The sequence below is a fragment of the Hylobates moloch genome, unplaced genomic scaffold (genome assembly GCF_009828535.3).
Source record: "Hylobates moloch isolate HMO894 unplaced genomic scaffold, HMol_V3 SCAFFOLD_2, whole genome shotgun sequence".
NCBI classification, from domain to species: Eukaryota; Metazoa; Chordata; class Mammalia; order Primates; family Hylobatidae; genus Hylobates; species Hylobates moloch.
The window spans coordinates 128,768,024-128,785,832 of NW_026652277.1; the positions used below are offsets into that span (position 1 = coordinate 128,768,024).

General features: G+C 42.0%; 1 protein-coding gene and 1 long non-coding RNA gene across 5 annotated transcripts in view; one reads left to right on the forward strand and one right to left on the reverse strand.

The window, feature by feature from the left end:
* The window catches only part of LOC116470958 (uncharacterized), a 28,754-nt gene extending 25,145 nt beyond the window's left edge, over positions 1-3,609 (reverse strand). Inside the window, exon 1 of the long non-coding RNA XR_009212453.1 lies at positions 3,534-3,609. This is a non-coding gene — a long non-coding RNA (uncharacterized LOC116470958). The remainder of the gene's footprint in view (positions 1-3,533) is intronic.
* Positions 3,610-3,686: 77 nt separating this feature from the next.
* Positions 3,687-17,809, forward strand: part of RPF2 (ribosome production factor 2 homolog) — a 41,550-nt gene continuing 27,427 nt past the window's right edge. Inside the window, exons 1-4 of one of the 4 annotated variants that reach the window (XM_032156718.2) lie at positions 3,687-3,778; positions 6,673-6,805; positions 10,684-10,721; positions 13,391-13,430. In XM_032156718.2, the coding sequence (XP_032012609.1) occupies positions 3,756-3,778; positions 6,673-6,805; positions 10,684-10,721; positions 13,391-13,430 (234 nt within the window). In that variant the 5' untranslated portion in view covers positions 3,687-3,755. Of the gene's footprint in view, positions 3,779-3,833; positions 3,967-4,645; positions 4,714-5,935; positions 6,020-6,672; positions 6,806-10,683; positions 10,722-13,390; positions 13,431-17,809 lie in introns of those variants that run through there. The other 3 variants (XM_058435484.1, XM_058435483.1, XM_058435482.1) reach the window with 3 other exon arrangements.

Genomic DNA, 17,809 nt, shown 5'->3' on the forward strand with positions numbered 1-17,809 from the left:
AGATTGCTTGAGCCTAGCAGTTTGAGATTAGCCTGGGCAACATGAGACCCCATCCCTATAAAAAATTTAAAAATTAGCGAGACATGGTGGTGCATGCCTGTGATCTCAGCTACTCGGGAGGCTGAAGTGAGAAGACTGCTTGAGCCCAGGTCAAGGCTGCAGTGAGCTGTGTTCACACCACTGCACTCCAGTCTGGGCAACAAAGGGAGAACCTATCTCAAAAAATAAATAAAATAAAATAAAATAAATAAAAATCCAAGCTGCCTTTGTTGCAGAAATTGAGAAATTGACCCTAAAATTCATATGGAAATTCAATCTTGCAAAAGAGCAAAATCATAAAAGTCACATTTCTTAGTTTCAAAACTTACTACAATGCTATATGGTAATCAAAGGTGTGGAACTAGCATAATGAAAACCAGACAGATCAATTAAATAGAATTGTGGGTCCAGGAATAAATCCTTACAATTATGGTCGATTGATATCGCAAAAGGATGCTAAGACAATTCAATGGAGAAAGAATAATCTTTTCAACAAATGATGCTGGGACAACTGGATATCCATATACAAAAGAATAAACCTATCTCACACCATATATCAAAATAAAAATGGACCAAAGGCTTAAATATAAGAGCTACAATTAAAAATGTTTGAAAGAAGACATAGGGTAAATCTTTGTGATGGTGGAATAGGGAATGGCTTCTTAGATATGATACCAAAAGCACAGGCAACAAAAGGAGAAAAATAGGTAAACTGGGCTTCAACAAAGTTCAAAAGATCTGTGCTGAAAAGAACATTAACAAGATAACGCCTACTAAATGGGATAAAATATTTGCAAATTATATATCAGGTAAGGGACTTATATCTAGAATACATGAGAAAATATTAGAACTCAACAATAAAAGGACAATCCAATTTAAAAACTGGGCAAAGGATTTGGATAGGCATTTTCCCAAAGAAGATATAAAAATGGGTAATCAATCAGCACATGAAAATATGCTCACCATCATTTGCCATCGGGGAAATGAAAATCACAATGAGATATGAAATGAAAATCACTCATATCCATTAGGATGGCCTAATAAAACAGATGGACAATGCTAAGTTTTGGTGAGGAGTGGAGAAATTGGAACCTTTGGTAGATAGAACAATGCTTCCTTCAACTCCCAGCCCAAAAATGTTGAGAACCCCCAGGTATCTGTGAATATGTTACTTTATATGCCCAGAAGGAATTTGCTATATGATTAAGGATCTTGAGAGTATCATGGATTATCCAGGTGATGCCCATGTAATCACAAGGGTTTTATTAAGAGGGAGTTAGCAGTGTCAGAGCATCAGAGAAAGAGATATGACAATGGAAGAAGTTCAACTGATGATCTTTGAAGATGGAGAAATGCCAAAGTATGCAGACAGTCTATAGAAGCTGGAAAAAGCCAATGAGACGGAGTCTTACTCTGTTGCCCAGGTTGGAGTGCAGTGGTGCGATTTCGGCTTACCGCAACCTCCACCTCCCAGGTTCCAGTGATTCTCCTGCCCCAGCTTCCCAAGTAGCTGGGACTAGACGTGTGCCAACATGCCTGGTTAATTTTTTGTATTTTTAGTAAAATGGGGTTTCACCGTGTTAGCCAGGATGGTCTTGATCTCCTGACCTCGTGATCCACCCACCTCGGCCTCCCAAAGTGCTGGGTACAGGTGTGAGCCCACCACTCCCGGCCTTCATTTTAGACCTGCAAAACTGATTTCAGACTTCTGACTTCCTGAAGTATAAAATAATAAATGTGTGATAATTTGTTACAACAGAAATAGGCAACTAATACCAAACTCTCTTACATTGCTCATGGGAATTTAAGTGGTGCAGGTGCTTTGGAAAACAGTTTACCAGTGCCTCAAAATGTTACACTTAAGAGTTAGCATATGACCCAGCAATTTTTCTCCTAGAGAATTGAAAATATATGTCCACACAAAAATTTGTACACTAATATTCAAAGCAGCAGGGCATGGTGGCACACGCTTGTGGTTCCAGCTACTCGAGAGGCTGAGGCACTAGAATCGCTTGAACCCAGGAGACGGAGGTTGCAGTAAGCTGAGATTGCACCACTGCACTCCAGCCTGTGTGACAGAGCAAGACTCTGTCTCAGAAACAAAACAAAGCAAAGCAAAACAAAACAAAACAAAAAAACACAAAGCAGCATAATCCATAATAGCCAAAAAATGGGAACCACTCAAATGTACATAAGCTGGCTGGGTACAGTAGCTCACGCCTGTATTCCTAGCACTTCTGAGAGGCCGAAGCGGGTGGATTACCTGAGCTCAGAAGTTCAAGACCAGCCTGGCCAACATGGTGAAACCCTGTCTCTACTAAAAAATACAAAAATTAGCAAGGTGTGGTGGTGCGTGCATGTAATCCCAGCTACTTGGGAGGCTGAGGCGGACGGCGCAGTAAGCCGAGATCGCACTACTGCACTTCAGCCCAGGTGACAAGAGCAAGACTATGTCTAAAAAAAAAAAAAGGTACCTAGGCTGATAAATGGATAAACAAAATGTGGTATATCCATACAAAGGAATATTATTCAGTCCTAACAAAATGGAAGTACTGATCCACGCTACAACATGTATGAACCTCAAAAACAGATAAAGAAGTCAAACACAAAAAGCCATACGTTGCACGAATCCATTTATATATGTTCAGAATAGGCAAATCCATTGAACATAAAGTAGATTATTGGCTGCCAAGGGCTGGCAGGAGGGGGAAGTGGCGGGTGGACTGCTACTGGGTGTGTGTGTCGAAGGGGTTCTTTTTGAGGTGATTAAATATTCTGGAATTAGTGGTGATGTTTGCACATCTTTGTGAATACACCAAAAATCACTGAATTGTACACTGTAAAGGGGTAAATTTTATGGTATCTGAATTATATGGTAACTTAAAAACTGGGGAAAAATCACGATCAGAAGTACATTTTCTGCACATCTTTTATATACTAGGCAACTGTGGTAGTCATAAACTCTGTCACACTGATCGCACAGTTGTCAACAGTGCCCCTTTCACATTAATGTTTTTAGTGCTTATGTGAGTACCTACCGTGCAATCAATCAACCTTTCTAGCATCCTGGGATTCCTTGAAGAATAAAATCTGGTTTCTGAATACCTGACTCTAGGTATACACACTAGCGTGTACATCAAACTGCAAGGGTCTATGTTATTTTATTTTATTTTTATTTTATTTTATTTTTGGGACGGAGTCTCGCTCTGTCGCCCAGGCTGGAGTGCAGTTGCGCGATCTCGGCTCACTGCAACCTCCGCCTCCCAGGTTCAAGCAATTCTCCCTGCCTCAGCCTCCCGAGCAGCTGGGGTTAGAGGCGCCCGCCATCACGCCCGGCTAATTTTTGTATTTTTAGTAGAGACGAGGGTTCGCCATGTTGGCCAGGCTGGTCTCGAACTCCTGATATCAGGTAATCCGCCCGCCTCGGCCTCCCAAAATCCTGGGATTACAGGCGTGAGCCACCACGACCGGCCAGTGTTACTTAAAAGTATTACCTCGCACCTGTAATTCCGGGAAAGAGCCGGGGCAAAAATCCGTAACCAAGGGAACAGGGCGCGATTCCAATCAAGATGGCCGCCAGCGCCTCTAGATGCCCTCTGCGAGGCCGTCCCCGGAAGTGGCGTTACGCGCAGCTTCCGGTTCCGCCTGTTCTGGCGCACGTAATCGCCGGGTGCACGTGCATCCCCTCTGGTTAAGAGTTGCAGGTAGCGGTAGCCATGGACACTCTGGATCGAGTTGTGTAAGTGCGCTGGGTCTCAGCCCCGGGGAAGGTTGGGGTGAAAGGGTCCCGTGATGGGGGTGGTACTGTCTCGGCCTCTCACTCTTCCTGGTTACCCCTCTTCTTGCCTGGGTGGGGGCCGATCGATCACCAGCCCAGGTCTTCCTCAGCGCGAGCTGCTTGCCAGGAGACACTGGGGAAGCTCTCAAGTGAGAGCCGTGGGATGGGATGTGGGATTGAAGCGTTGGCCGCTTTTATCCTAGCCAGTTGAAAAACGTCTGACTTCCGAAGTATGAGACAGATGATAGAGTGGGGTTAAGAGCACAGCCCTCGGAATCCGACAGATCTGAGTGACAGTCTGGCGCGTCCACTTAAAGCTTTGTGACTTTGGGTCATTAAATATCTCTGAATCTCAGTTTACTCTGTAAAATAGCACTCACCATAGTCATACTTCATAGAGCTGTGAGGATTAGTTTCGAGAATGTATGTAGAGCCTTTGCTGCAGCACGTAGAAATGTTCATTAGTTTTTTCTTTTCCTTCCAACTTTGTACACTCCTCTGAGTTATCCTTGAATGATACCTGTTTTAAATTTGTTCAAGAATATTTATTGTGCTAAACAGCCCTGCTGTTACTTGCTGTGGTTTTCTTGCTATTTACCTAGGTTAACATGTATCCAAAACGACAGTTTTAGTCAGTCAGAGATTTTGCACACCTGCTATGCCTCTAGCTGTTTGGACTACAAAGAGTAGTTTACTAGGTATTGGGACTAGTTCACACCTTAATTGGGAGCAGCAGCTAATAAAACATGTTAATTGCTATTTGCATTTGTTGCTGTTTAATGAGATACAAAAGAGAGAATAATTTGTATCTTTATCAACCAGTAAATGATTAGAAGCTTTATATGTGACATTACATCTGGAGCAGTATTTTAAAAATCTACATGGGAAACTAAAGTGTATGTATAGTCTCTTTTTCTTACCAAAGTGTCCATGGGACTGGACGAGGGAGGGTCATAATTATTTGGGAGGATGAATTCTTTCAGTAGATGGCAGAGAACTGTCTGAAAAGCAAGGTGCTCATTGTAGAGGAAGCAGAGGTGAAGCCCCTCTTTTGAACAGAAATGTATAAAAACATGCCACTCCTACTATCACTTCATAAAGTCAGAATAATGAATTTATTTACCCTTCATATTTTACAGGGTAATTGGTCTAGACGAATTTTTAAATCTAGCTTTAAAAAAAAAATTTGTTTTTGAGTCAGGGTATCACTCTGTCACCCCAGGCTGGAGTGCAGTAGCCCGATCACAGCTCACTGCAGCCTCGACCTCCCGGGATCAAGCAGTCCTCCTACCTCAGCCTGCCAAGTAGCTGGGACTATAGGCACGCACCACCACAGCTAATTTTTGTATTTTTTGTAGAGACAGGGTTTTGCAATGTTGCCCAGGCTGGTCTCGAACTTCTGGGCTCAGTGATCCGTCCACCTTGGCCTCCTAGAGTGTTTTTATTACAGGCTGTGAGCCACCGCCCAGCCCTAGCTCATTTTAAAAATTGGCTTATTTACTTGCTGTGTGATCTTGGGCACATTACCTGTCTGTTCAATTGCCTCATCTGTAAAGTGAAGAAGAGAATTGTAACTCGCACGTGGAGGCTCATGCCTGTAATCCCAGCACTTTGGGAGGCTGAGGCGGGCGGATCACGAGGTCAGGAGATCGAGACCATCCTGGCTAACACGGTGAAACCCTGTCTGTACTAAAAATACAAAAAATTAGCCAGGCGTGGTGGCGGGCGCCTGTAGTCCCAGCTACTCAGGAGGCTGAGGCAGGAGAATGGCGTGAACCCGGGAGGCGGAGCTTGCAGTGAGCCTAGATCGCTCCACTGCACTCCAGCCTGGGCGACAGAGCAAGACTTTGTCTCAAAAAAATAAATAAATAAATAAAAAAGAACTGTAACTCTCAGGATTGTGGTGAAGATTAAGCCTTAACAGAGTGACTCCATGTAAACATCAGCCTTATTATTCCCCATTGTTGGCAATAATGTTGGCATTCTCAGCAATGATGTTGGAGTGCAACAGTGTATACTTCCTGGCAGGCATTGTGGTCTTAAACCTAAAGGAAGATAAGCAGTCATTAGTTTTATGTTTAGTAAATGTCCACAGGTTGATCAGCAGTTGATGCTCAATTCTTTGTATTAGGGTACAGGATACAGTTTGACTACTTAAAGTTTGAAGAAAAAAGTTTGAAGAAAAAAGAAGAGTAAGAAAAAGTAAGAGTAAGAAAAAAAACAGTGACAGTATTTACTTGAGCCTTTTATTTTTTACTTAAAAAAAGATTTGAAAGAGCAGTAATAAAAGAATGGTGGGAATATAAAAATGAAAGCTTTTTTTTTTTAAAAAGCTATCAAAACACTTATTTAACAATAATAAGGAAATATCTTTTACTAATATCTCCCAAAAAAGTGAGATTTTGGCCGGGCCTTGTGGCTCGCACCTGTAACCCCAGCACTTTGGGAGGCCGAGGTGAGCGGATCACCTGAGGTCAGTAGTTCAAGAATAGCCTGACCAACATGGCGAAACCCTGTCTCTGCTAAAAATACAAAAATTACCTGGGCGTGGTGGTGTGTGCCTGTAATCCTAGCTACTCGGGAGGCTGAGGCAGGAGAATTGCTTGAACCCAGGAGGTGGAGGTTGCAGTGAGCCAAGATTGTGCCATCACTCTCCAGCCTGGGTGACAGAGTGAGACACCATCTCAAAAAACAAAACAAACAAGCAAAAAAAAACAAAAAGAAAGTGAGATTTTTTTTAAGGGTGGAATCCTAAGTGACAAATATGTTTTAAAGAATTTTCATGTTAGTGAAGTCATGGCTTTGCAATGTGAGGAAAATGTTTAAAGAGTTATGAATTGTGCTTTTCTGAACAGAAAGCCCAAAACGAAAAGAGCCAAGAGATTCCTTGAGAAGAGAGAACCGAAACTCAATGAAAATATTAAAAATGCCATGCTGATTAAAGGGGGAAATGCAAATGCAACAGTGACACAAGTACTTAAAGATGTGGTAAGTATATATACTTAATCTTTAAAAGGTATTGAAGTCATTTTAGAATTTTCAGCATGCTAGGTTGGGCTGCCGGAGAGATACATAGATAAGCTTGCCTTACCATAAGAACTACTAGTCTTAGAGAAGAGCTAAAGTCGGGGGTTTATTTACCTTGCGTGGCACCTTTTCTTGAAGCAACTAGTTCTCTTAGTAAATTTTGTTATTATTTTTTAGGAGCACAGGTAGATCTGGTAGAGTGAAGGTCTCCCTTAGTAAATTTAAACTGTTTTCAGTTACTAGAATTTGGCTTACTTACATTTTAGGAAAAAATCTGATTTGTAAAGAGAAGTAACTGCACATTGCTGTATATTTAGTCATTCAATAACACCAGTTACTGTGCCTTTGCTGGGAATTAATAGGTGAGACACAGTTCTTTCACTGAGCTTAGAGAAATAGACATGTAAAAAGTTCTCACATTGTGCTGTGCTGGAGGCATGGACAGGGTAGCATGGGAAACAGTTAAAATCACATAGGGGAGGCCAGGCACAATGGTTCACGCCTGTAATCCCAGCACTTTGGGAGGCCGAGGCAGGAGGATCATGAAGTCAGAAGTTCGAGACCAGCCTGGCCAACATGGTGAAACCCCATCTCTACTAAAAATACAAAAATTAGCTGGATGTGGTGGCAGGCGCCTGTAGTCCCAGCTGCTCGGGAGGCTGAGGCAGGAGAATCACCTGAACCTGGGAGGTGGAGGTCACAGTCAGCCGAGATCGTGCCACTGCACTCCAGCCTGAGCGACAGAGACTCCATTTCAAAAAAAAAAAAAAAAAAAATCACATAGGGGGACCCCCACACAGGGTAGGTTCCCCCAGAGATAACACTTCAGCTTCATTTTGAAGGAGAAGTTGGTGCAAGAAGTGGGAGAGAAAGAGAAGACCCTTTGAGGCTGAGAAAGAAGTTTGTGCAAAAGGGAGTATGAAGGAGCATTGATGCATTTGGAGAACTATAAACAATTGGGCATGGCCAAAGGAGAGTGGGCTAGATGAGGCCAGAAGAGGAGGCATGGGTCATATAGTAACATGAAGTTTGAATTCTAATCTGAAAGCTCCATGTAGTCATTGAAAGATATTAAGCAAGAGTTACCATCAGTCCTTTTAATTGGCTTGATTAGAGAGGGTTGAGAGCAAATGTAGGAAACTAAGCCATTGCTGCCAGCTGGGTGAAGAGTATCTGGAGTCCAGTGGTGGCAATGAAAATGAGAAATGACCAGAAAGAATAGATGTTGAGGATAGAAGAGTTGGGAACTAGTGAAAAGTATGACTTCCCAGGTTTTTGGCTTGAGTGCCTGATGGGCAATAATGCCAATTAGAAAATGTACCAAGTGGAGCAGGTTTGGAGGGAAAGGTGAAAGTTTCAGTTTGGGACATGTAATTTAAGTAATGAAAATAAAAGCTTTGTTTTTTCTATCTCTGTAGCCTAGTGTAGAGCCCAGTGTCTGGACATAGTAGGTACTCAATATATATGTAATCAATGAAAGAAAGGCATAGTATGGGCCGGGCGCAGTGGCTCACACCTGTAATCCCAGCACTTTCGGAGGCCGAGGCGGGCCGATCCGGGGTCAGGAGTTCGAGACCAGCCTGGCTAACACAGTGAAATCCCATCTCTACTAAAAATGCAAAAATTAGCCAGGCAGGGTGGTGGGCGCCTGTAATCCAAGCTACTCGGGAGGCTGAGGCAGGAGAATCTGCTTGGACCTGGGAGATGGAGGTTGGAGTGAGCTGAGAGCACGCCATTTCACTTACTCCAGCCTGGGCAACAGCAAGACTCCATCTCAAAAAAAAAAAAAAAAAAAGCATAGTATGTGGAGATATCTAGTAGGTTGTTTGACTAATTAGGCCTTGAGTACAGCCAATAGATCTTTGAATTAAATCAATTAAGTAATTGAATACATTTTTGTTGTTGTTATTGAGGTGGAGTCTCACACTGTTGCCCAGGCTGAAGTGCAGTGGTGCCATCTTGGCTTACTGCAACCTCTGACTCCCGGGTTCAGGCGATTCTCCTGCCTCTAGCCTCCCGAGTAGCTGGGAGCCACCACACCCAGCTAATTTCTGTGTTCTTTTAGTAGAGACAGGGTTTCACCATGTTGGCCAGGCTGGTCACAAACTCCTGACCTGACGTGATCTGTCCGCCTCGGCCTCCCAAAGTGCTGAGATTACAGGAGTGAGCCACCATGGCTGGCGTTGAATACATTTTAAACTTGACCAAACTCTATGCGTGATAAGCGTAGTCAATTCAGATGTCTGAATGCCTTATATAGGCCCATCCGTTTTTTGAAATGTTTGTCTGAATGTCATTGTGCTAACGGGACACTGCCCCTTTCCTTCTAGTATCCATCAGCACAATGACCCTGCATGTTTAAGTAAGTTTTAAAAGCAGCACAATATTACAGATTACTACAATAATTAAAATTCATCATGATGACTCTGAGTCATCAAGAAGAGGTGGCAATGTTTATTATACGGAAACAGGAAAATAGTTGGCCAAGAAGCATCAAAAGTTTTAGTACTTAAAAACGTAGATTTTACTGTTGCATTTTCTTTGTTCACCAACTCTGATAGTTGATGAATGATTATTATACCTTATTTTTCATTGTTTCCCTCATTTACCCATTTCTCTAATGCAAGGTGGTACAGTACCTGATGACATCTTTGTTTTCTCTATGATAGAGCAGTACTGGCCACACAAGTAATAAATGATTATAGGCCAGGTGTGGTGGCCCACACCTGTAATCCCAGCACTTTGAGAGGCTGAGGTGGGAGGATCACTTAAGCCCAGGACAACAGCCTGGACAACAAAGTGAGACCTCATCTCTATAAATTAAATTTTAAAAAATAATAAAATACAGCCTGGACAACATGGTGAAACCCCATCTCCACTCAAAATACAAAAATTAGCTGGGTGTGGTGCATGTGTCTTTACTTGGGAGGCTGAGATGGGAGGATCACCTGAGCCCTGGAGTTTCAGGCTGTAGTAAGCTTTAATCACGCCATTGCACTCCAGCCTGGGCAACAGAGTGAGACCCTGTCTCAAAAATAAATAAATAAAATAAAATGAATGATTATTTGTGGATAGGTAGAACTAGGAAAAAAATGAACATTGAATAATAGGCATTTTTTAAAGAGCTGTGTTTAACCCCTGGCTAGTATTCTGGTTGTCATTATTGTGACTGTTTCTAAGTTTTCTGATCTCCACACAACATTATTTCAATCTATCAGCCTTTCGTGATAGAATTTATTTTTTCTGTTTTTGTCTACTACTTTTTTTTCTGAGACAGGGTCTCACTCTATCACCAGAGCTGGAGTGCAGTGGTGCAATCACGGTTCACCACAGCCTTGAATTCCTGAGCTCGGGTGATCCTCCTGCCTCAGCCTCCCAAGTAGCTGGGACTGCAGACATGCACCACTATGCCTGGCTAATTTTTGCAGTTTTTTGTAGAGACAGGGTTTTGCCATGTTGCCCAGGCTGGTCTCGAACTCCTGGGCTCGAGTGATCTGCCTTGTCCTCCCAAAGTGTTGGGATTACAGGCGTGAGCCACTGCACCTGGCATTGTTTCCCTAGAGAGGGACTGGACTAAGTCGAGTTTAAAGAAATGAAGGAAATTGTTTAAGTTTGATAGACTATTTACAGGGCATAGAAACTTTTAAATAGGAAAGTCTAGTCCAAGAATATTAAGCTTATGTTTCAAGTTACTGTAAGTGATGAAAAGGGAGCCAGGCAGAAGTCCTCAGAATAAGATTGAGGCCCCAGAGCAATCTTGGAGAGTGACTGTTATGATGCTTTATTTTTATTTCTGCCTTTCAGAATGTGTTTTGAAAGCTATAAATTTTGTTTTACAGTATGCACTGAAAAAACCATATGGTGTGCTATATAAAAAGTAAGTCATGATTTCTTTTACTGTATTTTAAATGATTTTGTTTCATTATAAAAGTAACCACTTTATGGAAGATTTGGAAAACAAAAACTTTTTTTAAAGATATTAAAATCCCTTATAGTTATTAATATTGTAATTTCTTTCTTTTGGTCTGTTTTTTTCATTTGTATTGAATGTCCTTGCATAGTTGTAACCATAGCATATATATTTTATTTTGAAATACAGATTTACAGAAAAGTGCAAAAATAATGCAGAATTCCCATATACCCTTCACCTGGCTTCCCCTAATGTTACATCTTGCATAACCATAATGCAATGATGGTGCTAATAAATTAACACCAATTCACTCATGTTAATCAAATGACAGACATATTTGATTAGCACCAGTTTTTGTTTCCTTCTTTTGAGACCAAGTCCTGTTGTCGCCCAGCTGGAGTGCAGTGGCATGATCTCTGCTCACTACAACCTCTAACTCTGGGTTCAAGCAATTCTTCTGCCTTGGCCTCCCATGTAGCTAGGATTATAGGCACGTGCCACCACGCCTGGCTAATTTTTGTGTGTGTGTGTGTGTGTTTTTTTTTTTTTTTTTGAGACGGAGTCTAGCTCTGTTGCCAGGCTGGAGTGCAGTGGCATGATCTCACCTCACTTCAACCTCTGACTCCCTGGTTCAAGTGATTCTCCTGCCTCAGCCTCCCAAGTTGGCATTACAGGCATGCACCTCCATGCCCAGCTCATTTTTGTATTTTTAATAGAGATGGGGTTTCACCATGTTGGCCAGGCTGGTCTCAAACTTCTGACTTTAGGTGATCTGCTCGCCTCGGCCTCCCGAAGTGCTGGGATTACAGGCGTGAACCACTGCGCCTGGCCCAGTTTTTTTTTTTCTTTCTTTTCTTTTTTTTTTTTAAAAAACAGAGTTTCAGTCTTGTTGCCCAGGCTGGACTGCAGTGGCGTGATCTAAGGTCACTGCAACCCCCGCCTCCTGGGTTCAAGCAATTCTCTTGCCTCAACCTCCGGAGTAACTGGGATTACGGGCATGCGCCACTATGCCCGGCTAATTTTGTATTTTTAGTAGAGATGGGATTTCTCCATGTTGGTCAGGCTGGTCTTGAACTCCCCACCTCAGGTGATCCGCCCACCTCGGCCTCCCAAAGTGCTAGGATTACAGGCGTGAGCCACCGTGCCCGGCCCTAGTTTTCCTTTTAATACTCTTTTTCTCTTCCAGGATCCCATGCTGCATTTAGTTTTCATGCCTCCTTAGTCTTCTCCAATTCGTGACAGTTCCTTAGTTTTTCCCTGTCTTTGATGACCTTGACATTTTTGACAAGTACTTGTCAGTTATTTTGTAAATTGTCCCTCAATTTGGGTTTAAATTTTCTCATGAATTGATTGAGGTTATGCATGTTTGTCAAGAACGCTACAAAAATGTTGTGCTTTCCTCATATATTCTTCTGGATTATAATCCAGTGTTCCTAATTTTGTTGCTTAAATTGTTCTGTTTGGCAATTGGCAACCCCCCCTTTTGTTTGTTTGTTTTTTTAATATGAGACGGAGTCTCACTCTTTCACCCAGGCTGGAGTGCAGTGGTGCGACCTCAGCTCACCACAACCTCTGGCTCCTGAGTTCAAGCGATTCTCTTGCCTCAGCCTCCTGAGTAGCTGGGATTACAGGTGCCCGGCTAATTTTTGTATTTTTAGTAGAGACAGGGTTTCACCATGTTGGCCAGGCTGGTCTCAAACTCCTGACCTCAGGTGATCCACCAGCTTCAGCCTCCCAAAGTGCTGGGATTACAGGCGTGAGCCACTGCTCCCAGCTGGGAACTCTTTTACGTTGGTTCCTATGACCTTTCAACATGCCTCCTGTTTTTGAGCACTTCCTTACTTTCTAACATCACAAAATTCTCTGGGTTCATCTTGTCTTTTTCCTTACCACAGCCCTGGAATAGGCTACAGTCATCCCTCAGTATCTGTGGGCGATGGGTTCCAGAAACCTCCCCTTATTAAAATCTGGGTATGCTCGTCTCTTACATAAAATGGCCTAGTATTTGCATGTAACCCACACATATCCTCCTGTATAGTTTTTTTTAAAAATGCTTCCCATAAAAGTAAGTTGCATATACTTTAAATCATCTCTCGATTACTTATAATATCTAATATAATGTAAATGCTGTGTAAATAGTTATAATGCTGTATTTTCTGGTTTATCCTGCTTTTTATTATTCTTTTTTCTCTTAATTTCTTAACTTTTTTTTTAGAGATGGGGTCTCACTGTCACCTAGGCTGGAGTGCAGTGGCATGATCTGTTGTGAGCCACTGTGCTCAGCGGCCCCCCCCCCCCCTTTTTTTTTTTAACACACTTTCTTTGTCTGTTGAATACTGTCAATCTGTGGTTGGTCAAATCAATCCATGGATGCAGAAGGATGCAGAATCCATATGTACAGAGGACTATTTATTTTCCACGAGCCTATAAACTCCATGAAAGCAAGCATCTTCTTTGATGTAGTAGTATAGCATCACTAGCTCCTAGAATGGGTAGCCTGGCATATAACAGGCACTGAATAAATATTTGAATGAATGAATATCCTTTCAATTTTTTTATCATCTGAATATAAAATTACCTTAATATGTTGTATATACTTATTTAGATTATTAAAATTGTCACTTTTTTGATATTAGGAAAAATATTACAAGACCTTTTGAGGATCAGACATCACTGGTAAGTACAATAATCTTTATGATTTTTTTTTTTTTTTTTTTTTTTTGAGACGGAGTCTTTCTCTGTCCCCCAGGCTGGAGTGCACTGGTGCGATCTCGGCTCACTGCAAGCTCCGCCTCCCGGGTTCACGCCATTCTCCTGCCTCAGCCTCCCGAGTAGCTGGGATTACAGGCGCCCGCCACCACGCCCGGCTAATTTTTTGTATTTTTAGTAGAGACGGGGTTTCACCATGTTAGCCCGGATGGTCTCGATCTCCTGACCTCGTGATCCGCCCGCCTTGGCCTCCCAAAGTGCTGGGATTACAGGCTTGAGCCACCGCGCCCGGCCTAATCTTTATGATTTAAGAAAGCATATAAGTAGTAATTATTCACTAATTCATTTGTACTCCGAATTTGTGATTTTTTAAACATTAGAAGTCATCCTGTGTGAGGGAATTTTGGTGTAAAATGGAGAGGAAATACTTTAAAAAATATCTATGGATCTTTCATTTCACTATGGCTGGGAAATGTGTTATTCATTGCCTGCAAATATATTGATAAAATTTTTAAAACTTGGCCAGGCGCGGTGGCTCACACCTGTAATCCCAGCACTTTGGGAGGCCAAGGCAGGTGGATCACCTAAGATTGGGAGTTCAAGACCAGCCTGACCAACATGGAGAAACCATCTCTACGAAAAATACAAAAAAAATTAGCCGGGCGTGGTGGCACATGCCTGTAATCCCAGCTACTAAGGTGCCTGAGGCAGGATAATCACTTGAACCTGGGAGGCAGAGGTTTCAGTGAGCGGAGATCGCACCATTGCACTCCAGCCTGGGCAACAAGAGTGAAACTCTGGCTCAAAAAAAAAATATTTAAAACTCGAGTTGCATTTAAAGGGCATAATGAGTTTTCAAAAGGAAGTTTGTTATAGATCTATTTTTATAAAGCAAGTTTGAGTTTTAAAAATATGACTCTTCCTTCAGATGTCTTTACTTTTTTTTTTTGAAGATTGGGTCTTGCTGTATTGCTCAGGCTGATCTCAAACTCCTGAGCTCAAGCAATCCTCCTGCCTCAATCTCCCAAGTAGATGGGACTACAGGTGTACACCATCACACCCAGCTTGGATACTTTTAAAACAAGGACACTACCTGAATTATTGCTAACAGATGTCAGTTGCTTTCCTAGAGTTAATCAGATTCTTATTTGAGTGTATAGTTAACCAAAACTAAATGAAAAAACTGGTAAGTGAAATCAAAGATTTTTTATAGTAAATGGAGAATGCTGAATGGACTTCTAGTATGTGATGATATTGGTTTCTTCCTTAAGAAAATCATCGGGGCCAGACATAATAGCTCACACCTGTAATCCCAGCACTTTGGGAGGCCAAGGCAGGAGGATCGCTTGAGCCTAGGAGTTCGAGACCAGCTTGGAAAACGTAGCAAGACCCTGTCTCTATTTTAAAAATAAAAATAAAAAAAACTTAATATGATTATATTTTCTTGATAGGAACCCATTGTTTATTTTGAAATAGGGTCTGGCTCTGTTGCCTAAGCTGGAGTGCATTGGAATGATCTCTGCTCACTGCAGTCTCCACCTCCCAGACTCAAGCCATTCTCCCATGTCAGAAGCAGGGACTACAGGTGCACGACACGATGCCTGGCTAATTTTTGTAGAGACAGGGCTTTGCCATGTTGCCCAATCTGGTTTTAAACTCCTGAGCTCAAATAATCTGCCCACCTTGGCCTCCTAAAGTGCTGGGATTATGGGTGTGAGCCATCACACCCAACCAGGAACCCATTATTTGTTGTTGTTTTTTTCTTAAGCTCACTTGACCTTTTTAATGTTTTTTTCTTTTAGTTAGTGAATTTAAGAGAAAGAAATTAATCTCAATGATTAATTAGATTAAAATCAAATAATCTTATTGTAACTAACTGCAGTGAAGATTATATTAAGATAGTATTGGTAAAATGCATTTTACTCAGTTTTTTTCAAATTACTTTTATTTGTCTCATGTTTTTTACAGTCATTTGTTGAAGAGCTCATGAAAGTAAAAATATAAGATTTATCTCAGAATTCTCTCTTTCATATACCACTTAATCAAGGCTTGGTTTTGTTTTTGTGATACCGTAATGCTTTTAGTTGCATGACCACTTTGTGGCAGTGTTACATAGTGAAAGCTGTAGCACTTGAGCTTTTTTAGTCTAGTGTTGATATAACAGCTTTTCTTACACTTGAGGTTGTGACATTCCCTCTCTTTGATCTCCCACCTCCAGATATAGGATATATTTATTAGCTATCTGAATCCCAGACCTACAGAGCTCAAAATGGCTATGGAAGGAGTGGTTGTGTTGGAAATAATGGTCAATTTTCTCCTCCTGACCCTCTCCACACTTTTTTTTCACTACAATCTTGGAGAAATGAGTTTTGCTGCTTTAGAACAGGGGTTGGCAAAAATATACTACTTGCAGACCAAATCCCTCTTTGTGTGAGGCTCATGAGCTAAGAATGGTTTTTACATTTTTAAAGAGTTGGTTAGGCTGGGCGTGGTGGCTCACGCCTGTAATCCCAGCGCTTTGGGAGGCCAAGGCGTGTGGATCACCTAAGGTCAGGAGTTCGAGACCAGCCTGACCAACATGGATAAACCCAGTCTCTATTAAAAATACAAAATTAGCCAGGCGTGGTGGCACATGCCTGTAATCCCAGCTACTCGGGAGGCGAGGCAGGAGAATCGCTTGAACCCGGGAGGCGGAGGTTGCGGTGAGCCGAGATGCGGCATTGCACTGCAGCCTGGGCAACAAGAGTGAAACTCCGTCTCAATTAAAAAAAAAAAGAGTTGGTTAGGCTGGGCACTGTGGTTCATACCTCTCATCCCATTGTTTTGGTAGGATGAAGTGGGAGGATTGCATGAGGCCAGGATTTCTAGACTAGCCTAGGCAACATACTGAGAGCCCATGTCTTAAAAAAATTAAAAAATTGGCAGGAAATGGTGGTGGGAGCCCAAGTACTAACTATCTGGGAGACTGAGGGTGGAGGATCAGCTAAGTGCAGCAGTTTGAGGTTATAGTGAGCCATGATTGCACCACAGCACTTTTAGCCTGGGCAACAGAGTGAGACCCTGTCTCACAAAAAAAAGAAGAGTGGGATAAAAACAAAACAAAAGGATGAGCCTAAAATATTTATTATATGGCTTTTTGCAGGTAATTTGACTACCCCGTTCTAGAATTTTAAGAAATAAAAAGCAGACTTTGTGGAGAATGGGATGAGTTTATGTATATATACACACACACACACACACACTCACACACACGAGTAGGTACGTATATAAAACACTCAAGTATCTATGAAGGGTGTTTTATGGAAAGCTTTGAGATGTTAGTCGTACGATGAGAATGTTTTTAAAATTTTAAGAAAGTAATTCCATTGATTTAGACATACAAAATATATATTTTAATTGAGACAGGGTCTCACTCTGTCACCCAGGCTTGAGTGCTATGGCGCCATCTCGGCTCACTGCAACCTCCGCCTCCCGGGTTCAAGCGATCCTCCCACCTCAGTCTCCTGAGTAGCTGGGACCACAGGTGCATACCAGCATACCCAGATATTTTTTTGTATTTTTACTAGAGACGGGATTTTGCCACGTTGCCTGGGCTGGTCTCCAACTTCTAAGCTCATGCGATCCACCCAACTCAGCCTCCCAAAGTGCTGGGGTGACAGGCAACAGCCACCACACCTGGCCATAAAAAAATATTTTTTGGACACCTACTTTGTTCGGGACATTGTATAACATTGTACAGGGTGTGTTCACATATGACATCTCATGTGGCCTTTGCAAGTTTTTGCAGGAGGCGGTATTATCCCTATTGATAAAGTTAATTCTCAGAAAAGATTATTTTTCCAGATATTTAGTGGCAGAGCCTGAATTCTTGGACTTTCTGACTCTGCATCCCCCACTCTGGTTGTGGACAGGCCAGGTGGGTAGTTGTTTGCCCTTTATGCTTCTGTTTAGAGACTAGAATGAATGATAACCAAACTAGGAGCCCATACCTCGGAGAGTCTTGTAAGGAGTAAAGAAAAATGGAGAGTTATGACTCTTACATCTGTTTTTTGTTTTTTTTTTTTAATATTAACTTAAGAGGCTTTCCAATTGATTTCTGGACTAAAACATGTTGATTCTAATTTTCGTGCTAAAAGTGGTGATCTCAGTAAACTGAATCAAAGCATGTGGGATGTGGAGACTATAGGCATAATGTAAAAAGAGCTGTCTAGGATTAGAACCCCACACCTAGATTTTTTTACTACTCTGAAATCTGTAATGGAAGTCTGTACTTCTGAGAACCAAATGGATAAGATCTCTCTCTTTCTTTTTTCCAAGATGGTGTGACTCTGTCACCCAGGCTGGAG